Source organism: Mycena indigotica (assembly GCF_014461135.1).
Source record: "Mycena indigotica strain 171206Taipei chromosome Unknown Mind.scaff0006, whole genome shotgun sequence".
Classification (NCBI taxonomy): Eukaryota; Fungi; Basidiomycota; class Agaricomycetes; order Agaricales; family Mycenaceae; genus Mycena; species Mycena indigotica.
In genome coordinates this window covers 2,327,408-2,350,268 of record NW_023503005.1, presented here as the reverse complement: position 1 = coordinate 2,350,268, position 22,861 = coordinate 2,327,408, and the positions used below count along the sequence as shown (strand labels likewise).

At 51.8% G+C, this 22,861-nt stretch overlaps 2 protein-coding genes across 2 annotated transcripts; both read right to left on the bottom strand.

The window, feature by feature from the left end:
* Positions 1-3,171: 3,171 nt before the first annotated feature.
* On the bottom strand, positions 3,172-4,567 carry MIND_00716300 (CxC2 domain-containing protein; the record flags this gene model as incomplete). Its single annotated transcript, XM_037363865.1, has 5 exons — positions 3,172-3,506; positions 3,561-3,802; positions 4,230-4,262; positions 4,308-4,449; positions 4,501-4,567. 5 exons carry the CDS (start codon positions 4,565-4,567, stop codon positions 3,172-3,174), a joined length of 819 nt encoding a protein of 272 aa, XP_037219509.1.
* Positions 4,568-5,421: 854 nt separating this feature from the next.
* On the bottom strand, positions 5,422-5,953 carry MIND_00716200 (CxC2 domain-containing protein; the record flags this gene model as incomplete). Its single annotated transcript, XM_037363864.1, has 2 exons — positions 5,422-5,551; positions 5,598-5,953. 2 exons carry the CDS (start codon positions 5,951-5,953, stop codon positions 5,422-5,424), a joined length of 486 nt encoding a protein of 161 aa, XP_037219508.1.
* Positions 5,954-22,861: the final 16,908 nt, after the last annotated feature.

The following is a 22,861-nucleotide window of genomic DNA, read 5'->3' as shown; positions in this document are numbered from 1 at the left end:
TTTCTCGGGTTTTTAATTTTGACTCTAGCTCGTCCTTCCAATCGTAAATTCCATCCAGCCCATAAGCTTAAGCTAAGCTTCGGCTGCGCATTTTAATCTCCCGCGGCTTCTGGCGCCTTGTGGCGTCCGCAGATCGATTCTTCCTGTCCATCATGTGTTTCACCGCGGTCACGTGCGGTATAGCGTAGGTCTTTTTCAATTCAGTTGCGCGTCCTTTGTTCGTATTGCTTGCGAGTAGGCTGTGCTGCGCGCCTCGGTCGAGTTCGATATAGAGCGCGTTCGTTCCCCCATATAAGCCGGGGCTTCCCCTTCTAATCCTCTTTATGTCGTCCCCCAACTTGTACTGCTCCGGGTTATTGCCCCCTCTCAGCTCTCAGATGGTTCCCCCGTCCTCAGAGCCGGGTCGTCTGTTCGTCCGCTTCGCCTCTATGTCTCTCGTCGAGTTTCCTGCTTCCTGGCCCATCGCGCAAGGGGCGAGACCCGTCGTACCGGGAGTCGTTCGAGCCCCTGCGCCTGTTGGAGGACCTGCCCCCGTCTCAAGCCGACGACTATTCCTCCAAGCTGCTCCCTCTGTTGGCCCCCGTAGTCCGTTCACATCGAGCTCCCGCTCTCCCAGTCCCCCCCGCAGCGCCCCCGCAGCTGTCGTCTTCCCGCCGAATCTTGTGGCAGTGCGAATTCGACCGCCTAATGAAGGCCGGTCTGTGGCAGCCGCTTGTCTTCGGGCCCCATCACCTCTATTTCGGTGTTCTGTTCGATGCGTTCCCCTCCTCCTTCGTCTGGCGTCGCGAGGACGGCTCTCTTCAGGATGTTCGCCCTTTGTTTGGACAACTGGGCCGTGGCCTCCTTGCGCACCTCCTCGCTGCCGACGCTGCTTCGCCCAGTGATTCGTTTTTTCCCCGTCTGTGGCGATGGGTGGTATGTCTCCTTCTCTGTGCGCTTTCGGCCGCGTGGCTGACTGGCTCCGTTCAGCGCCTCATCCTTCACGCCTTGTCTTGCGCCGCTTCCGTCGGCCTCCCCCCTCGTCTCAGACCGATTCCTCGTCCTAGCCCACGTGGCCGCTTTTCGCGTGTTTCCCGAAGAGAACGTAGCTCGGCCCGATACGCTGGCCCGACTACTGGGTCCTCTCCCTCCATCTCTCGTGCCGCCGTTCCTTCATGCCGACCGGTGGTCGTCCTTCATCCGGGTGGTTTCCTTGCCTGATCCTCGGGAGGAGTTTGCCTTCTCGGGCGGCCCCTCGTTGGATGAGGCGGAAGCGGGTGTTTCGTTCAGCTTCCTCCCGTTGGCGGCCTGGTTGGATGATCAATTTCCGAGCCCCGAGAGTGATCCGGAGGGTTCCGAGTCGACGGCCCCGGTTATGAAGCGCGTTCCCCCTACTCCGGTGGTTCGGGCGCGGTCTTCGTCTTCGATGGAGGTTGACGTGGAACGGGATGGTGCCCCCCGGTTTCGACCCTGCTTTTCCTACCTTCCGACTCGGGTTCGGATTCGGAGGTGGAGGTGATCGCCGGCCCTCGTCGTTTGTCTTCGGTGGGGATCGACGCCTCTGAACACGAGTCGGCTACGGATGCCCTCGACCCTTCCTTCTCCCCAGCCGTGTCGCCTGCCCCGTTGCAACGGGATTTCGGCACCCCTTGGCCCCTCGTCTTGAATCTACTGGACAGCTGGCGCTTTTCCGAGGGGAGCCCCCTCGTCAACCGGGAACAGTGATCCGATCCCTTTCCCCTCGCTGCGAGTATTGCATCGCTCATGATCGTTTGTGCACCGTGTGGGGCGTCCCAGATAGTTCTCCCCAGAAACTCCCTGGTCCCGTGCGTCGGGCTTGTGACGCGTGCAGCCCGCTCCACCGTGCCTGTCTGCGTTGGCGGTCTTTTGCAGATGCGTACAAGGCTCGCTCCCGCGGATCTGCACAATTTTTCCTTCGAGTTTTGGGAGCGTCAAGTCGAGGATGGCGAGTTTGCGCTGCTCCGTCCCGATCCCCGCTTCGCTGATCTAGTCGGGCTGTCCGCATCGGTCCCGTACCGATCCTTCTTGTTCTCCTATTTGCCCCGTTCAAACGAGGATCGGTTCGGGCGGAGCCCGACCCCGACGGTCGGGCCTTCTTCGGGCCGTCGTCGCCGCCCGGTCGTCCTTTCGTCAGCGTCTTCTCGGGACTCCTCCCCGTCCCCCGTGCGAAAACGAGTTCGCACCCGCTCGCCGTCTCCCCCACCATCGTCAAGTCGGCCCCCCGCCGAGGCCTCGCCCCACTTTCCGCCGGCCGGCCTCCCCTGTCGCGGATCGCTCATTAGGAGAGGCATCGTCCCCGCCATCCGTTCCTGCGGGTAAGACCCACCCTCCTTCTTATCCCACCATGGGTTTCCAGGTGCCTTCGTTCCCTCGAGTCTCCCTGTGGTTCGGGAGGGATGGGACTTGGATCGGGCCATTGCCGAGTCTCGCCGGTTGCATGGGGACCCGTCGGTACCCGCCGATCAGCGCTTGTCGCCGTTGGGCGTGCTGTTGCTGCAACAGTGGGCGGTTCATTCGGCCGACGGGGGCTTCCCGGATGCTCGGACCCGCGCACTCGCGGAGTTGTCGTCGATGCGTTCCCTGGACGCAGACCTCCGGTTGGTGAACTCGCTGGAGTCCCTGACCGCCTCGCGGGACGTCGCCGACGTATGCCGCTATCTGGGCGCCATTCTTCTGGCTATCCACCGGTCCGAAGGAGAGAGGTCGGGATTCTGGGAAACGCCGGAGGGTTTAGAGCGTCGGGCCGCTGAACGAGAGGTGTATGCGAACGTGTGCCGTCAGGACGGCCTGAGCTTCGACATGATGGACCTGGATTAGGCTTCGGCGACTCGTTGGTCGTTCTTCGCGACATCAACCGGGATTCCCCGTCTACTCGGGCCTCGGCGTTCGGGTATCCTCATCCCTTTTTGTTTACTGTCATTGTTCGCGCGCCCTGTCCAGTCGGCCCTCTCCCGTAGCACCCGTGGCTGTAGCCTGTTTCAATCATCCCCGGGAACTGCCAGAAAATCCGATTCCATCATCCCTGTGTGTTGCCAGGTCTCTGACAACACTCGAACCCCACCCGTTTCCGTGCTTCCTTGCCGCTGATCTCCGAACTCCGCTTTATCCTGCAGCTTTGATATCATCATTACGACTGATTTCGTCCGAATCATACAATTTTAACATTGTTCTCTACATTCCCTCTGCCATAAATGTTCCCTCTAATATTTCCCGCTCCTCCTCTGCTGCCCAATGACGGACAGCAGCTCCCATTGTTTTGTCCCACTCCTCTCGAAAGCGCACTATAAATTCAGTATGCAGGTACACGTTACGCAGCGCATAAGCTCGGATTCCAGCCGCCGTCGTTCCATCAACGTCTGAACGAACTTCGTCGGCTCGTTTTTGCCATTCTGAAGCCTCCCACTTCAATGATCGCATGACCCGCTTCATCTCCTCTCGCAACAATTCAACCTCCTCGTTCCAGCGTTCCTTCCGTGCATGTGCTTTTGCCCACTCGACACACATAGCTATGATACCACGTTCAACCGAAAGCAAATGGTCAACAAGCCATAGTTACTCACAGTCATGAAGTTCAACCCCGTCGGCCTGCCCGCCTGCTGCCCAAATCCAGGAAATTGGCGCCGTCTTGGTTTTCTTCTTTTTTGCAGCAGTCTCCTCTCTCGTAGGTCGCGATCCGTCTGCTGTTCGTAAGCTTCTTGCTGCATCTTCGTCACTCTCGATTTCGATACGAGTGTTCAAATGGGCCTTGTCCAATTTTTGAAACTTCGGGAGCGTAACGTTTGCCTTTGAGGTGAACGAGAGCCTCGTAGCCTTCAGTATATTTGGCAGCGGCCTTCGTTACACCTTCTTCCATCCGAGCCATTAGAGTGACGGAGCGTTTCTTGCACGTTGCCCCACCATGTTTTCCCCAGAAACCAAATCATGTGTTGCCGAATGAAGCCTCCCTCGTAAGGCAGCCAGTGCATCTGCACACTGTCCCCGACGCAATTTCGCTTCGGTCTCAATCAAGTCCGCCATGCTGACTTGTCGACACTCTTCCGCGGTTAACTGTGACGGAAGATAAAGCTTTGCGTTTTCCGGTTGCGCGTCCTCCGCGTCCAATTTATACCGCGCTGCGTCGAAGACCCTGAACCCCAGGCATGTAAGTTAGTTGAAGTTTTTCGAAGGTGCGCATTTGTTTGATCAGAGATAGACGTAATTCTTGTATCTGGCTCGCTTGATCTGCTGACTTTTTTGCCTTCAGAGCAGTCCGTATACGACGCCTGGGGATAGTGAATAGAGTGTGTGGAATGAAGACTTTGACATACTGGATGGCCTGAAGCTGCATACCCGCTCTGATGAACGCTGTTATGGTCATTTTACCTTCCAGCAAAGGTTTGATTCCGGCTCGTGCATCTTCCACCTCAGCTCGTTTCAACTCTTCACTTATTTCGCGTTCACTAGGCCCGGCTGTCGAGACAGGTCATCAATGCTACAACAGGTATTCAACGTCATGCATACCGAGCTTCCCACCCTGGACTTCAAATGGATTCGTCTGGGTGTTATCCTTATACCAGGCATCCATCATCTTGGCCCATTCACGTCGTTTTTTTTTTAGGAACGCTGTCGTCCAGCTCCTGGAATTCAATGCCCTGCCTTTGACGCTCTGCTACAGCGACAATCAAACGTCTTGCAAGTGTCCGCCCTTGCAAATAGTGAGCTTAAACTCTCAAAGAAACCTTAACTGACCCATGCTCCTGTTTTTCTCAAAATTAATCAGGTCGATCTTGTCCTCCAGGACATCATGACGGGCGCCTTCTCCCATTTCCTTTGTCGACCAACTTGCGGGATTGAGTAGGCTCCACAAACGCCGGTGCTTTCCCCATCCGTCTTTCCAACACCCAACAAGTACCTAAGCGCAAACTGAATTCGACATTTGGGGTCATGAGCTTCAGCATGCCAGACCGGCAGTCCGTATTGCAGGCGAATACGGTCCAATTCGGTGAATATCTCTTCGATATCCACGCCCGTTGTCTTCATTCGTGCGACGCTCAGGAAAGTATATCTTGCCAGTGACATACGATGTCGTATGCAAGCAAGACCCACAGAACTTCCTCGTCTGACAGAGTTGATAGCACGGTCCAATCCACGTTTCCATAGCTGGCACAAAGAGTTAGTATCCAAGTTGTTCCTGGCATCAAGCAACTTGCCGTTCTCCACGTTGAAGGTCTCCCATCCCTCGACGACGTCTAGGCCGGCCGTGCTGCACAGACACAACCAACTACGCCAGAAACTCTCAGGCCAGTGGTCAATTTGGTCTCCTTCTGCAAAAGAGCAGCAAACGCAGCACAAGCCTGGACCTGAAGTATCGCATTAACATGGAATAGATTCGACTAGAGCGCACTGACATCTTTTTCGTCAACGAGCGTTTTGATATGTTCTTTATATGGTCCAGATCGTCACGAAGTATCCCAAGCCATCGGTCAACGCCGGATCCATGCGTTCTCCAGCACGAAGCTTGTTCTTCAGGCGGAAATTGGCATCGAATGCCAACATGAGCTTATACAAGTATCTGCACATTTGTTGGTCAAGAATAGTTTGATTAAATAGCTACTCACGCCTTCGACTCCGGAACCTTGTCCCATCCGGAAGGCAAGTTACGAGAAGCATCTGGGCATGCCCAGCAACGCACAGCCAACGCCCCTGGCGGCGTAGTTACAATTCCATTGGCTTCATGCCCGCGACCTCCACGCTTCATCATTTTAAGATAGCTGTATTGTCGAGCCATTCGACCGAAAGCAACGCGACGATCTGGGACCTTTTCCAGTCCGGTTGAATCCGTCAACTTCTCCAACGTGCGCACATAGTCTTGGACATTGATGTTTGCGATGGAGCGCAGGGAAGCGAAATGTCTCCAAAACGTTGAAGGTTGCACAGGTCGCAGGGTTTGTTGTCGTGGCCGGATACCACGCATTTCGAAGCAATTGTCTGACGGGGTCGAATCCGAACGGATTCACGCAGCCACAGTACTGCACGTCCAAAGTAAAAATGCCATTGACATCGATGACCACCAACGGTCGACGGTTACTGGGGAATGGGCATGGGGCACCGTCATGACCAAGTTGATAACAGCCCGCCAAACCACGAGCTCCATGCTGGATGGGTCCGGCATAAAACAAGGAGGCCTTCGTCCAGAAGTGACCCGTCCATTCCTAAACAAGCTAGGTAAACAAGTAACAAAATCGGTGAAGAAATAAATACCTGCAATTCATGGAGCGGCAATTTCTGATGAGCGGCTTCCACACAGGTCTCACAATGGAGTCCGTCCCCACATTGCTTGCAGCGAAAAAAACGGAGCCCCGTCTCCTCCATATGATTGGCTTGACAATTCACACATTCTTGGCATGCGTTAGGGTTTCCGAGACCGTCTCTTCGTAGCATTTCCTCCAGAAAGAGAGCCGTCAGTGGTTGCCACATTGCCATAGGATCGTCCTAAGGGAATGAGCTTCTGTATAAAGTCGTAGTATCAACCGACCGATGCATAACGTTTTCTCTTCAATGTCGATTCTTCTTCCAGTTGAATCTCCAACGACGACACAGTATCCACCAGCTCTCTTACGTCCTCCAGTTGCGCATCTGGGAATGGCATCCAGTCAGCGAGTTCAGGTTGAGTTTCAATGACCTCTTGATTAAGGCGAGCCTTTTTTTTAGGCGATGGATTTGTCTGCTGGCTCAGCACGCGCTGTCCATCCAGAGAATAATGAACTTGTAGGTGGTTGAATTCCTCCTCAGCGGCGTCGTCAAAATATGTGTGTCGCACAACGTTGGGGAGTCGAGGCATGCGAAAAGATGGAGGCATCAACTTGATGCGCTGTCCATTTATTTCACGACAATTATTTCTTTTGGTCCATAAGTAATTACAGGCTACTCTGCGTCAACCTTGGCTGGCGAAGTTGGGGGAAGTTCAGGTCGGGTTGATTCCTTGACCTCCCGCGTCGGCGCTATGTGAAGATAATGGCAGTCATAGAGACTGCCCGTCTCATCGGACAAGGCCCATCCCGCAGTCCAATCCACATTTTCATAACTGTCCAAAAATGAGGATCGCATTGCTCCCATAAGCCAAGAACTTGCCGCTCTCCAAGTTGAAGGTTTCTTGGTGTTTCGTGGATCTTGTGCAGGACATGCGACTGCGGCTGGTAGATTCGCATCGTTTCAAAGAAGTTGGTCGGAAGGGGGGCACCTCGCGGCGTCTGAAGTACAGTGTAAACCGTCACGGCTGGTGGATACAGCTCGCAACGTCCGAGAGTTTCGCGAAAGGGCTTTAAAGTACTGTGTAAACCGTCACGGCTGGTGGATACAGCTCGCAACGTCCGAAAGTTTCGCGAAAGGGCTTTAAAGTGTGTAAACCGTCACGGCTGGTGGATACAGCTCGCCAACAGCTCGCAGTGTCAAGGAACGAACTAACAATCGGAAGGGACCGCTTCCGAGTCGTCACATCGTCACCTATCGTCACACCTCATCAGACTTCATCGCACCAAGGTCACGATTCTGCCATTTTCTCAGTCTGGATCGTGTTGCGAAGGTACACGCTGAACACTGTTCGTTTCTCATGTCTGACAGTTGGCAGCAAGCACATTCTCACCGTGCTCAAGTTGTGCGAGCGGCGGCACGACGACATTGAACACTCTCTTTCTTGTTGCTGGATACTCTCTTCCTTCCTCTCTTGTTGCTGGCTTAGACGCTAAGACGTCGGGTCGGGCCGTTTCTCAGATCTCAAGACTAGCTCAGACGCTAAGACGTCCGGGTAACAACCATTCATGGCGTCATGCGAAATGTCGACGTCCGGAAATTCATTTGTGCGGCTGCTACCTCTCAGCGCTTGATGAGGAGGAGGAGCGACCAAAGGTAACTTAGCTCCCACCAAACCGGTACTCGACGTTAACCTCTGTTATCAAGACCTCCCCAAACATTATACTGGTCTTGTGCGAAATAAGCCCGCAATTTTTTTTCGTGTTCAACGGCGATCGGGCTGTCATTTACTCCATCCCCAGTCAGCGGCAAGCCCCTCCCACTTCCTCGAACAAAACGCTTAACGGCGAGATGGCCAAAACGGCCTGGCTTAATATGGACCTACCTCACTTGTTATTTATGCCTCGTTTCCACATCTTGCACAATACTCTATTGAAGCCGCTGGACTTTCAGATCGGTGCAACCCCGCAAGAGGAGCTTGTTGTCCCGCATTTTCGTGGTGCGCAGCACGTTCGAGTTAGGGGTATGAAAGGTGACTTGCGTGATCAATGGCTCCGACTCGAGGGTTTTTTGCGAACGACCTTGACTTGGTTAGATCAAAATGTTATGAAAGCGCCAAAGGCTCCGACGGAACTCAAATCTAACGTTCGTCCGTGGCACTCTCTACCATCAACATTCGGGTATACACAACACTTTGACCTTGAATCCCCACAAGATCTACACAAAGCTGTCTTGCAATCTCTCCATGCTTTTCGCCCGCTGCTTGGGGCTATCACATTATTGACTCTAGTTCTCGATGACATTAAAATGCCAGGATGGCGCGAACGCTATATCAAGGAGAGTCAAGTGGATGCGGCACTGTGGGACGAACTAGAAGAAGTCGTTTTCCAGATTGCCGCGGACCCATTGGAGGTATCTTAGACTTTTCAAGCCCAGCAGCAATCGAGAAAGCTCGGTCTCTGGATTGGCTATTCTCCATGATATTGAAGAATGACATTCGTGTACCCTTGTATTTCTTCTTGAACAGCACCGATCCCGTTGTTCAATGCTCTTCCCTCCATGCGATGTTACCACCTTTCTGTCCAATCAGAGCACATACAGAAAGTTCGCAATCTTAGTGGCCAAGATGCAATCATGGAATGGACATTCATCGACAACGCTAGGCGCCGATTTGGAGTATTCCGCAATGCTGATTTCTATGCAACGTGCGCTCAAGCTGAGGAACTGCCAAAGAAGCCGCCGCGGGAAATGCCGCCGGTTGATCCGAATAGCGGCCAAAGATTCGGCGAGAGTTATCAAGATTTTTTCTCTGGCGCACCAGACACAACACGGCGATCAATTCCGCGGAGGAGGAGAAGGCACAGCTTAAAAAACGACAAGAGCGTGTCACGAAGATGCAAGGACTGGGTCCGAGTTCGAAGAACACACAGGTTTTCATGTGGAATGCTTATGACGGCTTTTTGATACGCAGACCGATAACACATTCATTTGCTGTCAGTGTGTGGAAAGATTATGAGCCCTATCAACGTGTCTATGATGTGGGCTCGAATCAATGGGACCTCTGTCCTGGAATCAGGACTTGGGAAGAGAGCACGGCTTTGACGACAATCGCAGATGATCCGGCGAGGACGAGAACCAGTCAGAACTCTGCTCCGGGCCAAGCAAAAACTCTCGAATCGGGTCAAAGTTCTGATGATCAGTCCGATGACTCCGAGTCTAATTCGGGCCAGCTGGAAATTCCAAACTCTCAACTTGAATCCCATCCGGTGACTTTCGACAGCGAGTCTGTAGCGAATGGTGTCGGGGATGATGTTCAGCTGGAGCCTGACGACAAGCTGGAGCCTGACGACAAGCTGGAGCCTGACGACAAGCTGGAGCCTGACGACATCGAGTCTCAAGTGAGCGACTTCGAGTCGAACACGGTTGGGATAGCCAGTGTCAGTGATGTTGCCGACGACTGTGGATGCCAGTGGTCGACCTGCCTTCCCAAATCTTCCCGTAAATCTTCCGGATAACATGTCGTTGTTGCTGAACGATGGAGGTGGAGCCTCCGCCAATGTCGTCGCTTTCTACGAGTCTGAAAGAATGGACTTTGAGACAACGCAACTGGAGTCTCTGACAAATTGGGATGATTGCGGTGTCGTCTTAGCAGAATGCTTTGGTCATATAGAAAATCAATCCTTCGACGCTCCAGGACCTGAGGTTATCTCATCCGAGAACTGTTTAAATGTGCTCGGAGACCTCCGTTCATCGTACCTAGTGTCAAATTCGACTCGAGTTCTATTCCAGGAGATTGCAAATGCAAAACCCCTAGCCGAAATCCCAGCAGTGTTGCTTGATTTGGCCCAGGCGGAAGAAGAGACGCACCTCTGGAAAGATCGGGGGATTAACGTTGTTTATTTCCGACAACAAGACGCTCCGGTCCACGAGAGCCGCGTTTTCGTGATAACCCCCTGGGAAGGAACAGCGACCATGGCGAAAAGATTCTGCTTTTCAGTGCGACCACTGTTTTGCACCTCATTCGACTGAGATTTCAAGACTGGGAAGATCTATTGTCGGAACTTGTTCATCTTGGTTGCCCATTCCATATCATACTGGCGAATTCCAGAATCCCATATGCTCCTAGATACATGAGATGGGTTGGTCTTGGGGTTCGTCAAGAGGGTTATCGGCCATCTCGACTCGATTTCTTGTCCTATGTGGCCCACCGAGACCGATTCCTTCACTCTCCACGAGGTGTGCTTGCGCTATATTCCGGTGGCATCATCAGCCGTATCGCACGTCATGTTCTCGATGATCCTCTACACAGAATACGTTGGAACTCAGTCGACATCTTGCGGGCTGACGCGGAGATTGTGGATCCAAAGTTCGCCGACCACGCGTACTATTACCATCGCCTCACCCCGCAGGAAGAGGACCTCATTTGTGGTGTGTACTTGGTCGAAATAAGTGGGTGTATCCAGATTATTTCCATGACTATCATCCATTCAGTATGTTATTAGACCACCTGGAACATAGTCGTCACGTCCGAGTGGGCGGTCAGCAAACATCCACAGCCAGATTATCATGGTGGCCTCAGCCCGCAGCATTCTTCAAATCAGGTCTTAATGTTGGATGGTGGACGCCTAATTGCGAGCACTTCTTCCGGAAGATATTGAATGAGATGGAGTCGGGTGGTGGCCGGATGTGGACTCACACAAAATGGCGACGAAATATTAAATACTTTCAGAAGGCCCACCACATTTACGAACATCAGGATCTGTTATGCCAAGAATACCTTTCATCTCGATTGTAAACCACTGCTTTGTATGTACAGGCTTATAAATCTTAAGAATTCTTCCAATCATTCAAACAGCGTTATTCTGATGATGCTGATGATTCTGATGTCACGGGTCACGTCACTCTCATCCTCCTTTCAACCAATGACCACGCGCTTCTGCGAGCGTTGCGGGCTTTGGTTTGCGACTGTCCGCCGTGTTCACCGGCAGCAGTGGTCGATGGGACTTGATGACTTGCCAGCTTTGGTTTGCGACTGTCCGCCGTGTTCACCGGCAGCAGTGGTCGATGGGACTTGATGACTTGCCAGCTTTGGTTTGCGACTGTCCGCCATATTCACCGGCAGCAGCAATGGGCGCCTTGTCCTGCCGGTTCTGACCCGCTTCCCGAATGGCCGTAAAACGACAGGGACGATGGGTCAGTCTTATTTCAGTAATCGTTGTCCTGCTCTGACCCGCTTCCAGATTGGTTGTGAGAGTCTGTGCCAGCTGGTTTGCGACTGTCCGCCGTATTCACCGGCAGCAGCGATGGGCGCCTTGTCCTATGCCTTGTCCTGCCGGTTCTGACCCGCTTCCCGAATGGCCGTAAAACGACTTGTCAGGGACGATGGGTCAGTCTTATCTCAGTAATCGTTGTCCTGCTCTGACCCGCTTCCAGATTGGTTGTGAGTCACGAACGAGAGTCTGCCAGCTGGTTTGCGACTGCCCGCCGTATTCACCGGCAGTAGTGATGGGCGCCCTTGCCTATTCGTTGTCCTGGCTAGTGTCCGCTGTATTCAACGGCAGCAATTCATCTTAATATATTTTTTTGTCCTTTGTTTCTTCTCTGTTTCTTCCAAGATCGATGCCCAGCTAGCTACCGTTTGTCTCTCATATGTCGACATTCTCCCACAAGCCACAGTCATTGATTACAAGTAAAGAAAACAAAAAAGCAACATTGGTCACAAAGGAAGAGAATAAGCGCTTATGTATTTGACTCTTGATGCACGCCTCCATCGCAAAACCAGGCCCTGCGCGCTGAGCTCTCCAGTGGGCAAGCTACCGAAGCCATAATCCGCTCCAAGTTGCAAGCAATTGAAGCCCACGCCAATAAATGGAGACGTCTACTGCAATTCCAGGTTGCGACCAACAAAGGAGTCAGCGACCGATTGGGTGGTATCGTATTCGACACAAACTCTGCTCCCGTGGAAGTTCTCAATATCATTTTTGAGCACTACGTTACCAACCCTGCGGGTTTCGAAGGAGAAGGAACACCTACGCTCTTAGCGTCGGTCTGTAGACGTTGGAGGGAAATTGTCCTCCACAACTCTCGGCTATGGGCCTCCTTGCGCTTCCAGCGGGTGGATAACCCAGGTTTACCTCAGCTAGTTAGGCTTTGGGCCGACCGTTCTGGCCAACAACTCCTCACATACGTTATCCGCCCTCGGCCTCTCGTTCCAATTCACGACCACTTCATCGATGCAATAAACGCAATTTGCGCCATCCGAATGCGATGGAAATCTCTCTGCTTGGAATTGCCTGCCGAGCTGCTCTCTCGATTCGACGGACCCGCCCCAAGGTTGAAGGAGTTGACTGTTCTGGGGGAAGGCGTCCTTAATCTCGACTTCGCCCAGCCAACTGACTCACTCCTGTTTTTTCGCTCATCAACCAACACTGGCTCCTTCCAATCTTACGGTGCTGTGCATCAACGATACTCATCGTCCCAACGAGCTTGAGGCCGACCTTGTCGCGATGTTGAATTTTCTACCAAACCTTCGGCACCTGAAATGGGCTGTGTGCCGCAGTCAATCCGACCTTGAAGCCACCCAGGTTCATTTGCCCGCTCTCGACACACTGTTCCTCTTATGCTGCTGCTCAGAGCCTGAAAACATCCGATCGCTCTTCCATCATATCGTCTATGGCCGTTTGCAGAATTTGGTGGTTGCCAGCGAATCTATGGCAGTCGCGATAGAGGAATTGTCCTCGCACCCTCCTCCTCCGCATACGCTGATGTGGTTCGAGCCGACTAATTATGGGATCGACGAGCACTTTGCTCGCAATGCGATAGTAAAAGCCGAGCAAGTTTTCTCCGGCGGACCAACAGCGGATTCGAATAATGGGTAGGACTATATCCGACAAGAAAATATCAATGAGAAAAGCGAAGCAGATTGCGCAAAAATCCTCCCCGTCCTGGTTTAATCCTTCCGAAGATCGGGATAGCCTGCCATGGGAGAAAGCATGCTGGAATGCGATGATCTCACAATCTCATGCCCGAAGCAGGGCTGTTAACGAGGGATGGGGACACCTCCGTGCGGTCGGGTTGGCGGAGTCTCAATGGAGCGTACACTACGGCTGGGGCGAAGCAGGGGACTTGGACGATATGCTGGAAGTCGTGCATGATTGGCTCTGGTGCAATCCGCAACTAGAAGCAAAGATAGCTGCAGCTGGCGAATTTGGTTCCGATTTCGATTCAGATATTGATGGACAACGCCTTATTCAGTAATTAATACATCGAAAGCAGAAATGTGTAATGCAGTACTACAGAGCTGCCAGTGCTACCCACTCGGTCGCCGACTTATTTCCTACTGACCGCGCTCGTGCCTCGCGCAGCCAACAATGTGACAAGTCATGAGTGTCACAACGATGACTTGTCTGATGCACTGTCACCAGCTGCTCGCCAGCGATGACCTCGTTTCCTACTCTTGCTCTTTCATGAATATCACCAGCTGTTCACCAGCGATGATCTTGAATAGGTCTCGTCGATTGTGCTCATCATTCATGGCAATATATACTATCTACCAAGGCAACAAGGACTCAATTTCGTCTTTGAGAATGTCGCTTTCACGGCGCATGCGAACTTCAACGTGAAACAAGGCCCAGTATGCATTGAACGCATCCTTCTCCTCCTTCTTGGCCATCTTAGCTCGAGCTAGGTGGTACGCGATTTCGATGGTGTTGATTCGCCTTCACATGATGCCCGACTTCTTCGCACCAGTCCGCCACGCTTTGGTTGGCTCGAATAACCATGCCATGATATTGACCACTCAAATCTCGTTTCTGTTTGACGAGGTCAAAATCTCCAGCTAAGGCTTGTATCTGGCTAATAAGGGTTTGAAGTGCTTTGCGTCGAGTATTCAATCGTTCTCGTCGCTCTCGCTGCCTTTGGCGAATCTCCGCTTTGTCTGAAAGAGAGTCAGAGATGCGTCGACGTCAAGCAGAGCGTACCTTGACCAGTCAAAGGTCTGGGACTTGGCCGTGCGTAGGTTTTTTTACTTGAATGATTGCTGGAGAAGCGAAGCCTAGACAAGTCAACGACCAAGACTTTTAAGACGACTGCTGGATGTCCTTACGACCAGACGACGGAGGCTTTTGCGGTTTTGATGGAGGCTGGAAGTGTGAGGATATCTTGCGAGGAGTCGAAGGAACGGTTATATGTCCCTCATCTTCTCCACGAGGGGGCGTCGTAGGACTGCTCTCGCATGGAAGAAATAGGTTGAGGAAGTGAAAAAAAGACGGACTTGAAATGAGTGAAGCATAACATTTGATGCTGACGCGACCGACACCGGCTACGCTGATAGATCCAAACCCCCGCGCGCTATTCCAAATGAGAATTGGGCCCGTAACTTTCCCAGTCACGCAAAAAAAAATTTCGTTCCACCACCATGGACTCGGATCCCCCTGCTGAAAACTTGGACGATTCTCGTCTCTCCTTCGAGACTAACACGTTCCTCCACACCTCCAACGCCCCGCCATCCTCCTCTTCTCCCATAAGTTTCGATTCAGGTCTATCTCCTACTACTTCAAGTCCTTAAATTGACTAAATTGAGGCACAGACGACTGTATGGACGATGAACTTGAAGACGATTCAAGCGGTGCGTCTGAAGACGATTCAAGCCGTGCGTCTGAGGACAATGCCCACCAGTGTAAGGCCTCGTTTTGTCCCTCGAAGCTGGCTAAATCGTTTCAAAGCTGGCGGTGCTTACTACGCCCTTCGCGATTCCGACATTATGCGACAACTTATTGCAGTAGACGTCGAGGTTGAGCTCGCCGAGCAACGGGCTCGGGCTGCTGGCCGTCTCCCTCGCCACGGCCCGCCAGCCATTTCCCCTACTCGCAGTGGCCCTCCTCGTTTCAACGTGGATCGTTTTGTCCCGAATGTACCGGCTGAACTCGTGCCTCACATGCAATCCGAGCGTCAACGCCTTGTCGAAGGGGAAGCTATCGAGACAGCATGGGCTTCAAGCCCTGCATCTCGCGGCCGTCGCCAACTGCGGACTCTCAACATGCCCTCGAACCCTTCTCTGGCCCATCTCGAGTATTATTACCTCGGATCACAAAATGCCTCATCCCTACTTCGTCGCTCGGTTTTTGAGGAGTTGTACACTCTGGTCGACGACGAGGGTACGCGATACATCCACGAGGGTCGATTGGCACACACGTTGGACAAAGCCAACACTAGGATCAACGCTCATAATCGAATTGTTGTACAAACGTTGGATGGCCCGGTGACATACGCGCGACGCGCAGTGTAGTGTAGACCATCATCGCAGTACTTAGTCAGCAGATTGTCGCCCAAAAAGTTGTCATAAAATTCCAAGAAATATTTATTGTGACCACGACTTGTTTTCAACTCTTAAGAGTTGCGTTAATTTTACCTAATTGTAAATGTCCCAAATAAAAAAATGCCGTTATTCGTAATTCAGACAATGTCTGCCCGCCACTGGTGGATTCTTTGTCGCATTTCGCTGTCGCAGTCCAGAGAGTCATTCGTCGACGAAAAAGTCTGCATATCAACTAGTATGTAAATTGTACATTTGAACGGATGATGCCACTAACGAGACTGCTTTGCCCTTGCCCTCTCATCTTCTTCTTTCTGCCAAACCAGCCGTTCCATCGGATACGTATAATCGCGTGCGACTTTTTTTGGGCCAGCCCATCGCTATATATCTCGTCGAAATACTGCTTCGCGAGCAAATTGCGAGGAGCACACGATCTTCTGGCGAATGCCCTGAAGGAGGAACAACATCTCGTAGGAGAAATCGCCGACCGTGCGGTCGAAGTCGGTAGAATAGAGAGCATAAGTGAGCGCATTGATGGGCTGCACATAGTCTAAGTACCAGGCGTGCTTCTGCAGGTTGGATTCAGTCCCTTGAAAATGGAGGACCTGGATTGTGCTCGTGTGAAAGGCGGTTTCAAATTGTAGTCGGTCACCATCCGATCCTGCTTGGCCATTATCTCCACAGCTGGAACGTCCTTTGTATGCTCCGAGGTTGGAAGTGCACAAATACGATCGCGGTAACTGTGCACGATGTATCGACAAGCGGGGAAGGTTAAAATTGAATGGTCCACTTTCACAACACGTCCGGCACGGACAGAAAGGGAGATGGGCTTTGGACCAATGTGAATGAGTTGGTACAGGTGTCGGAGGAAAGGGGAGGTGACAAAGACCCTCTCCATGAACTCCTTCGCTGTGTCTGTTTCCGGGTCCCAATATTGATATAAAAGCCAAAGAACCGGCTCCGGGGTATGAGCGACATATCGCCTTGGTCGAAGGAGTTATGACAGGTGCCACAAACTGTAAGATTGAGTTCAGCAACATTGAATTCGTCCTAAGTAAGTGAAACCTACGCCACATGCCGTTCTTCGTGGCATCCTTTATGCACAGTTCGCTATCACTCTCAATAAGACGATCGCTGACAGCACGGCTTCGAAGTTTGTATGCGACCTTGGCAGCGGCAGGAAGACAATGGGCCATTTGTCCAGACGGATTGGCAACTCTATGATGAGCAGGGCCCATGCAGAGATTGCAGACCCCGGGAGCCGAAAGCACATCCCGAGCCGCGGCGAGATTATCAGCGCATTGACTCGATGCCGATTGGTGGTTGCTGGGTGAGACTCGATCGGCTTCGGAAGGGTCAGTTGCTGATACTGCAAAATTGATTTGCCCGGATTCCGCAGATGGAGATGGAGAAGCCGGAGAGTGGGTATAATTGGGGACCTTCCAGGCTGCACGCTTGAAAGGGTGTCCTGTGTTTTCTGGTGCGCGGGATTCGCCGACAGGTTGCGACTTAGAATCTTCGGCAGGCCCACCGACTGACCATGGCGTTCCTGGAGCATTGCTTGTGTGCACCTGAGGGACTTGGGGTACGACCTTTTGACGTTTATGTGGAGGTGCACTGGTTGTGTCCGACACGACGGTCGTCATTGAGGTCCAAGGACTATTAGCCGCAACCGTACTACTCCCCGTTGCACTTGTAAATGGAGTCAATGGCTGAGGAAGGGGAAAAAAACCTCGCGCACCTGCCGCTAGTCGCGATCTGGGGAACTGCGGGAGGAGGCATAGAGTCAGTACTCTGAGAACGGGACCTCTTTTGCCCCCCACTAGTGCTCGGTTCCAGGTTGTGCATGAGCCTCTGGGCCTTGGTTGGACTCTCGCTACGACTGGACGGTTTACTGATGCTACTTGCTGTGAGCGATTCTATTTCGGGAACATGGGGAATACGGTTTACATTGGTCCACGATTGCCACTGTAGAGCGAGTCCGTGTTGCTTCGTCGCCTTGGTGCTGTAGCTGGCGAAAGGATATCAGCGCGTAGATGTCCGTTGGGTCCAATAACGCCTCAGGCTCAATGCCACTAGCAGCTGTGAGCGATGTTGGAATAGGCAAAAACAGCTTACCTTTGCACTCTTTTCCCTTGAGGATCCGGCATGTTGGACAGATGAAAGGGACGGCCGTGACAGTCACATTACTTTCGTGTGATTACAGCGATGACTCACTTTGTCATATCTAAACCTACCCAAAGGCTATTTCACCAGCTGTTCACCAGCGATGAATATCGAAACCTACCTGAAAGCTATTTCACCAGCTGTTCACCAGCGATGACCTCAAATATCGAAACCTACTATACCCGAAGGCCATTCTGTCTAGCTAGCATGTGGTCACCAGCTCAGGCTGTTCACCGGCGATGACCTCGAATATCATTATATCAAAACCTGCACGAACTCTCTGTAGCTAGCATGGGTCACCAGCTGTTCATTCACCAGCGATGACCTTGAATATCTATGCAAATTTGAAGGTTGTTACTTATCTACTAAGGCTGCAGAAACCGAATTTCGTCTTTAAGGATCTCGGCGGCATACGGCCTTCGTCTAATAAAGACTAGTGTGTGGATGTGTAGTCAAATTTTACGACGATAACCAAAATGGCGCGAAGGCACTAATGAGAAATTGCCTATCTGGGTGTACTAACTTTAGAGGGTCGGGGCGTCCCTACCAGAGAGAATACCGGGGGGACATTTACTGGGTACCGACATGCCCTTGGGTAAATAACAACTGTTCAAAAGGCGGTAGGGAGGACGATCTCGTGGGTCGCGGACAAAACAAATTCCTTACTCGGATCGTCTAACAGCTTCACAAGCCGCCGGGAACACGAAGACAGGTTTGGATTTCCAAGCGCAGCATGCCCTTGGGTAAATAACAATTGTTTAAAAAGCGGTAGGGAGGACGGTTCTGTGGGTCGCGGACAAAATGAATTCCTCACCCGGATCGTCTAACAGCTTCACAAGCCTCCGGGAACACGACGACAGACTGTGATTTCCAAGCGCAACAGAACCGTGTTAATTACTGCGTTTCCTTATTGCTGACTCGAACAAGCATACTACTGATCATGATGACTGAACCAACGTTCGTTTTGACTTCCATGTCACACCCATTGGCCACTGGCAGGAACTTGAAGAAACGAGCTAAACAGCGTGACGGTGGGCTTCCATGTTATGCCTCCAACCACTTGACTTTATTAGCGTCTGACGATTTGGAGTGGGAACCACCACCAGTGAAGACAAGTAGTCCTAGTAGTAAACACAAAAACTATCATTTGCGGTACGGATCCAACTAACGCTGCAAACCTGACAACTAACGACGGCCTCTAGTCACGGGGATGCGATTCGTGAACGGGATAGAATTCGCAAGGCAAATGCCCGGTAATATTGCTTGGAAATAAAGCGACCACTGTTCACTCACTCCCATCAGCGCGGCAAGGCAAAGGCACTGCGTAACGAGCGCAAACTTCCGCTGGGCCGACGTCCGAGTCAATGCCCGCCACAAATTCTTCAAACTACGACTTCGACGGAGACCGTCCCACTGGCAGCGACATGGCCTAGCGAGTTGCTTCCCGACTCGCCAATCTCTGACCTGCCAGACTCATCGGTTGAACCTACTACATCGGAGGCCGATCGTGGCCGACTAGTAGCTCAGGACGCGTTCAAGTTGCATAATCCCAGTGCCCCGCATTTTGAACTTCAAGTTCAACTTCCTGTTGCTCCGAGTCTAAAAGCTGCAAACAACTTCGATCCCTCACAACTAGCGGACAACATGTCTGATTTGCTAGACCCATTACCTCCGATATCGGAAGCCCCGGCGAGTGCCTCTCACACATTACCACTGGCTGCACGAAAATCTGTAGCATACAATGCACCTCAATCGACTCCTACTAGTATCTCAGACTCCGAGTCGCAACCAGTTCAACTTCTACCTTCAGTGGACCATCCGAGTCAAAATCCCACTAGCAAGCCGCGGTACCAAGACCTGATGATCCTGCTGGACGTGTACTAATGTTTTGCAGACTGGGATATCGCACTGTTTCGATTTTCAGTTACCAGGAGGTCGTGCCCTTTGCCGATTCTGAATGTTATGATGATGTTACTATCTTCAAGTCGAATAGGAAACACTCAAAGACAGACTCCGCGTCCGAGTCGAATCAATCGGCAACGACGATTGAGTCTTTTGGTGGGCTGGGGATGCGTGTGGAGTATGGTCGTTGCTGCGGAGACGGGGTTGGCTTGGATATTGTTCCTGTGCACAGAACTGTCATCGCAGAAGAGTAGGATGGTTCTTGTCGCTGGTTGTATGCTTACTGACGACCTGTGCAGCTATAGGGTGGCGCGGCGTCGCTGGCGTAACTTCAAAGCCTCATCCCGAGCTCACTGGGCTAAATTCTTTACCCCGAACGTTATGGACGACCTAATGAGAGCGTTCAGCCGATTTCCCCCGGGTGTTGCACCACTCACGACACAGCAGCAGCAGCAGTGGGCAAAGCTCGGAGAACTTTCAGTTTCTCCAGTACAATATGGTCAAATGCGGGTCTGGGTATTGAACAATGTATGGATTACAGGGACACCGCCAACGACTCGCGACATGGAGCGATGGAATAGACATCCCATACTGTCTGGAAAGTATCTCAGCGAAGTCAAGATCAAAGTCATCGAAAATTGGAGACATGATGTATTATACCCTATGACTGAGTCAGAGTAGTCTACAAAAAACTTAGAAAGTGCGATTTGCACGTTTTTTTTACTTTGGTGTGTATGTGAGGGAAAAAATACAAGCTTTATGGCCGGTTCGATGAACAGTCTGCAGCAACAGCCAGTCACTCGTCGACGTCACACATCATTTGTGCTCCTTCTCTTGAAGTTCGTCCCAAAAAGATGTCCTTGACTCTTATTAGCAGGTAGCCGTCACACCAGCGCCTGAATTCGACGCAACAGCAAAAGCCAGCTTTCTGAATTCAGCTAATTGAATCGGTGATTCCTTTTGTTGAAGCAAAGTACCACCTGCCTGACATAGTTTTTGCCCGCTCAAAGTCAATGCCTCCACAGGAACCTTGACTCTTATGAGAAGGCAGCCGTTACACCAGCGCCTGAAGTCGACGCAACAGCAAAAGCCAGGCCAGCCGCTTCTCGGTCTCCCAGCTCCCTGAATTCAGCCAGCCGTTACACCAGCGCCTGAAGTCGACGCAACAGCAAAAGCTAGGCCAGCCAGCCGCTTCTCGGTCTCCCAGCTCCCTGAATTCAGCTAATTAAATCGGTGATTCCTCTTCGTTGAAGCACCTGCCTGACATAGTTTTCCCCCTTCGAGCTCGAAGTCAATGCCTCAACAGGAACCAGCGAGCGTCGCCGTGCCCAAAGCGTTTTAGGCTCTGGATGTCGCAGGCAGCCGTTTCACCGGCGTCTCGAAAATTTTATTGCTCCGTCTGGTGTTGTGCCCTCCAAGCCCTTGCCGTTCTCAGATTCTGCATGTCTTGAGGGCAGAATTGTTCATCCTGATTGTCGTATTCGAGGCGAAGATATCAGTCGGTGTTGTTAAAGCGCGAGTTTTCCTGCAGCGCTTGGCATACTTAGGAAATTTCACTTTAGACGAGCATTCATCGTTCATCTACTACAATCTTTCGTAGAGTTATTTCCTGGGCCAAGTTCTTCTCATCGCGCCGAGATATTCTACAACGGCCCCTGGTGCTTCCTTCAATATCAAATCAAATAGAACTGGGAGACATACCATGTACCCAACATCTGGCGTGTTTTCACTTCGTACACAGTCTCTTCAGGCGTATTGCACGGTGAATCCATTGCTCTCGGCCCATCAATAAACGTCGTTGAAGCGTTAGGAAAGGCGTGAGACGACGAAGTAGTTGCCCCTGCTGTCGTCGTTCTGTCCATCTGAACGATAGGTGACAAGTCCTCCCATATTGGTGGCGAGCGCAGAGAGGGTAAGGGAGATGGTAACGGAGAGAATGTGGTGTGGGACAGTGCTTCAAAGGATGCAGTTTCTGAGTTACACGGGGATGGTGGTTGATTAGAAGACGATTTTGGAGGTAGGGAATGGTAGAATCGCTCAATCGATGGCCCATAATCGCCTTCCATTGGACTAGAGGGTGTATTGCAGCCCGGACAGTCTTCCGCTGCATGCAATGGGTGTGGAATTGGTTTGCGAATCGTTATCTGCATGAAACTGTCGGCCCAGTGCTGATTGTTGTCTCGATGTTCGTGGTGAAAGACGTAATTGGCAGCCCATAGGCGCAGGACCTCCTGCCAGCTGACTATTTCGTAGCAGGGGATATACGGCGTTGTCATTCCCAAAGCAATAGGTGTTCTGAAGTCGAGTGAGCTCGAATACCTTTGATGCAAGTTGACTCACTCGTGGGGTAGGCGGAAAGTCCTATCTCCTGCAGTTAACTGATGGTAGAATATTGGCTGTCCTTCGTGTCGGTCGCTGACAAGTGCACTGGAAGCAATGGGTTAGAGTGGACCCATCCAAGGATGCTCACATACCGAGAGGCGTATCGCCAGACCATTGTCCATCCAAAACTACCCAGAATTGGACAGAGGTCTGGCGATTACGCGTGAGATGCTGGAGCTCTTGAGGAGCAAAGAAATGTGGGTGGCAGACGTTCCTTGACAGTGGCTGCATGTTGACGAGGTAGAAGGGACACGTGATGTCTTTTTTTTGTTTCTTCGTTTACATAGACTACAAAATAATCATAAGAGTTTTCAGCGCGCCCACACGGCCGCAATAGTTCCTCTTCGGAGTCTTATTTGAGCCTCCAGGTCGTTGCCAGAATTGATCGACGGTCAAACGGTCACGGCGTGACATTTCTTTCTCATTCGCACCATGTCGTGCTACGTTTGTGGGAGCAGCAACTTTCTCATGACCAATTTCCTTTTCCAATGCAACGGTTGCATTAGACGCTGTCATGCTCGTAAGTTCATCGTCTTCTCCGCGACTTAATACTTATTGACTGCCTTAGTATGTGCGGTTCCAGCTGTTACACCGGCGGAATTCCGTGAATTATTAAGGGCTTGGGATAAAAAAGCACAACGGTCAGATCGTCATCATGTCCTCCGCTGGTTCTGTCAAGTCTGCAAGGTCAATTTCTGTGGACAGGTAGTTCCGGATTCTCAACGTTTTTTAGCCAGCGCCGGGCACTAGTTCCTCGTCCGCCATTCTGATTCCCGATGGTCCTGTGCAATCTTCGCCGATCATTGACCTCACACGAGAATTATCACTCGAGCCGCAACAGGAAGGCCAAACTGTCGAATCTCCAACGAC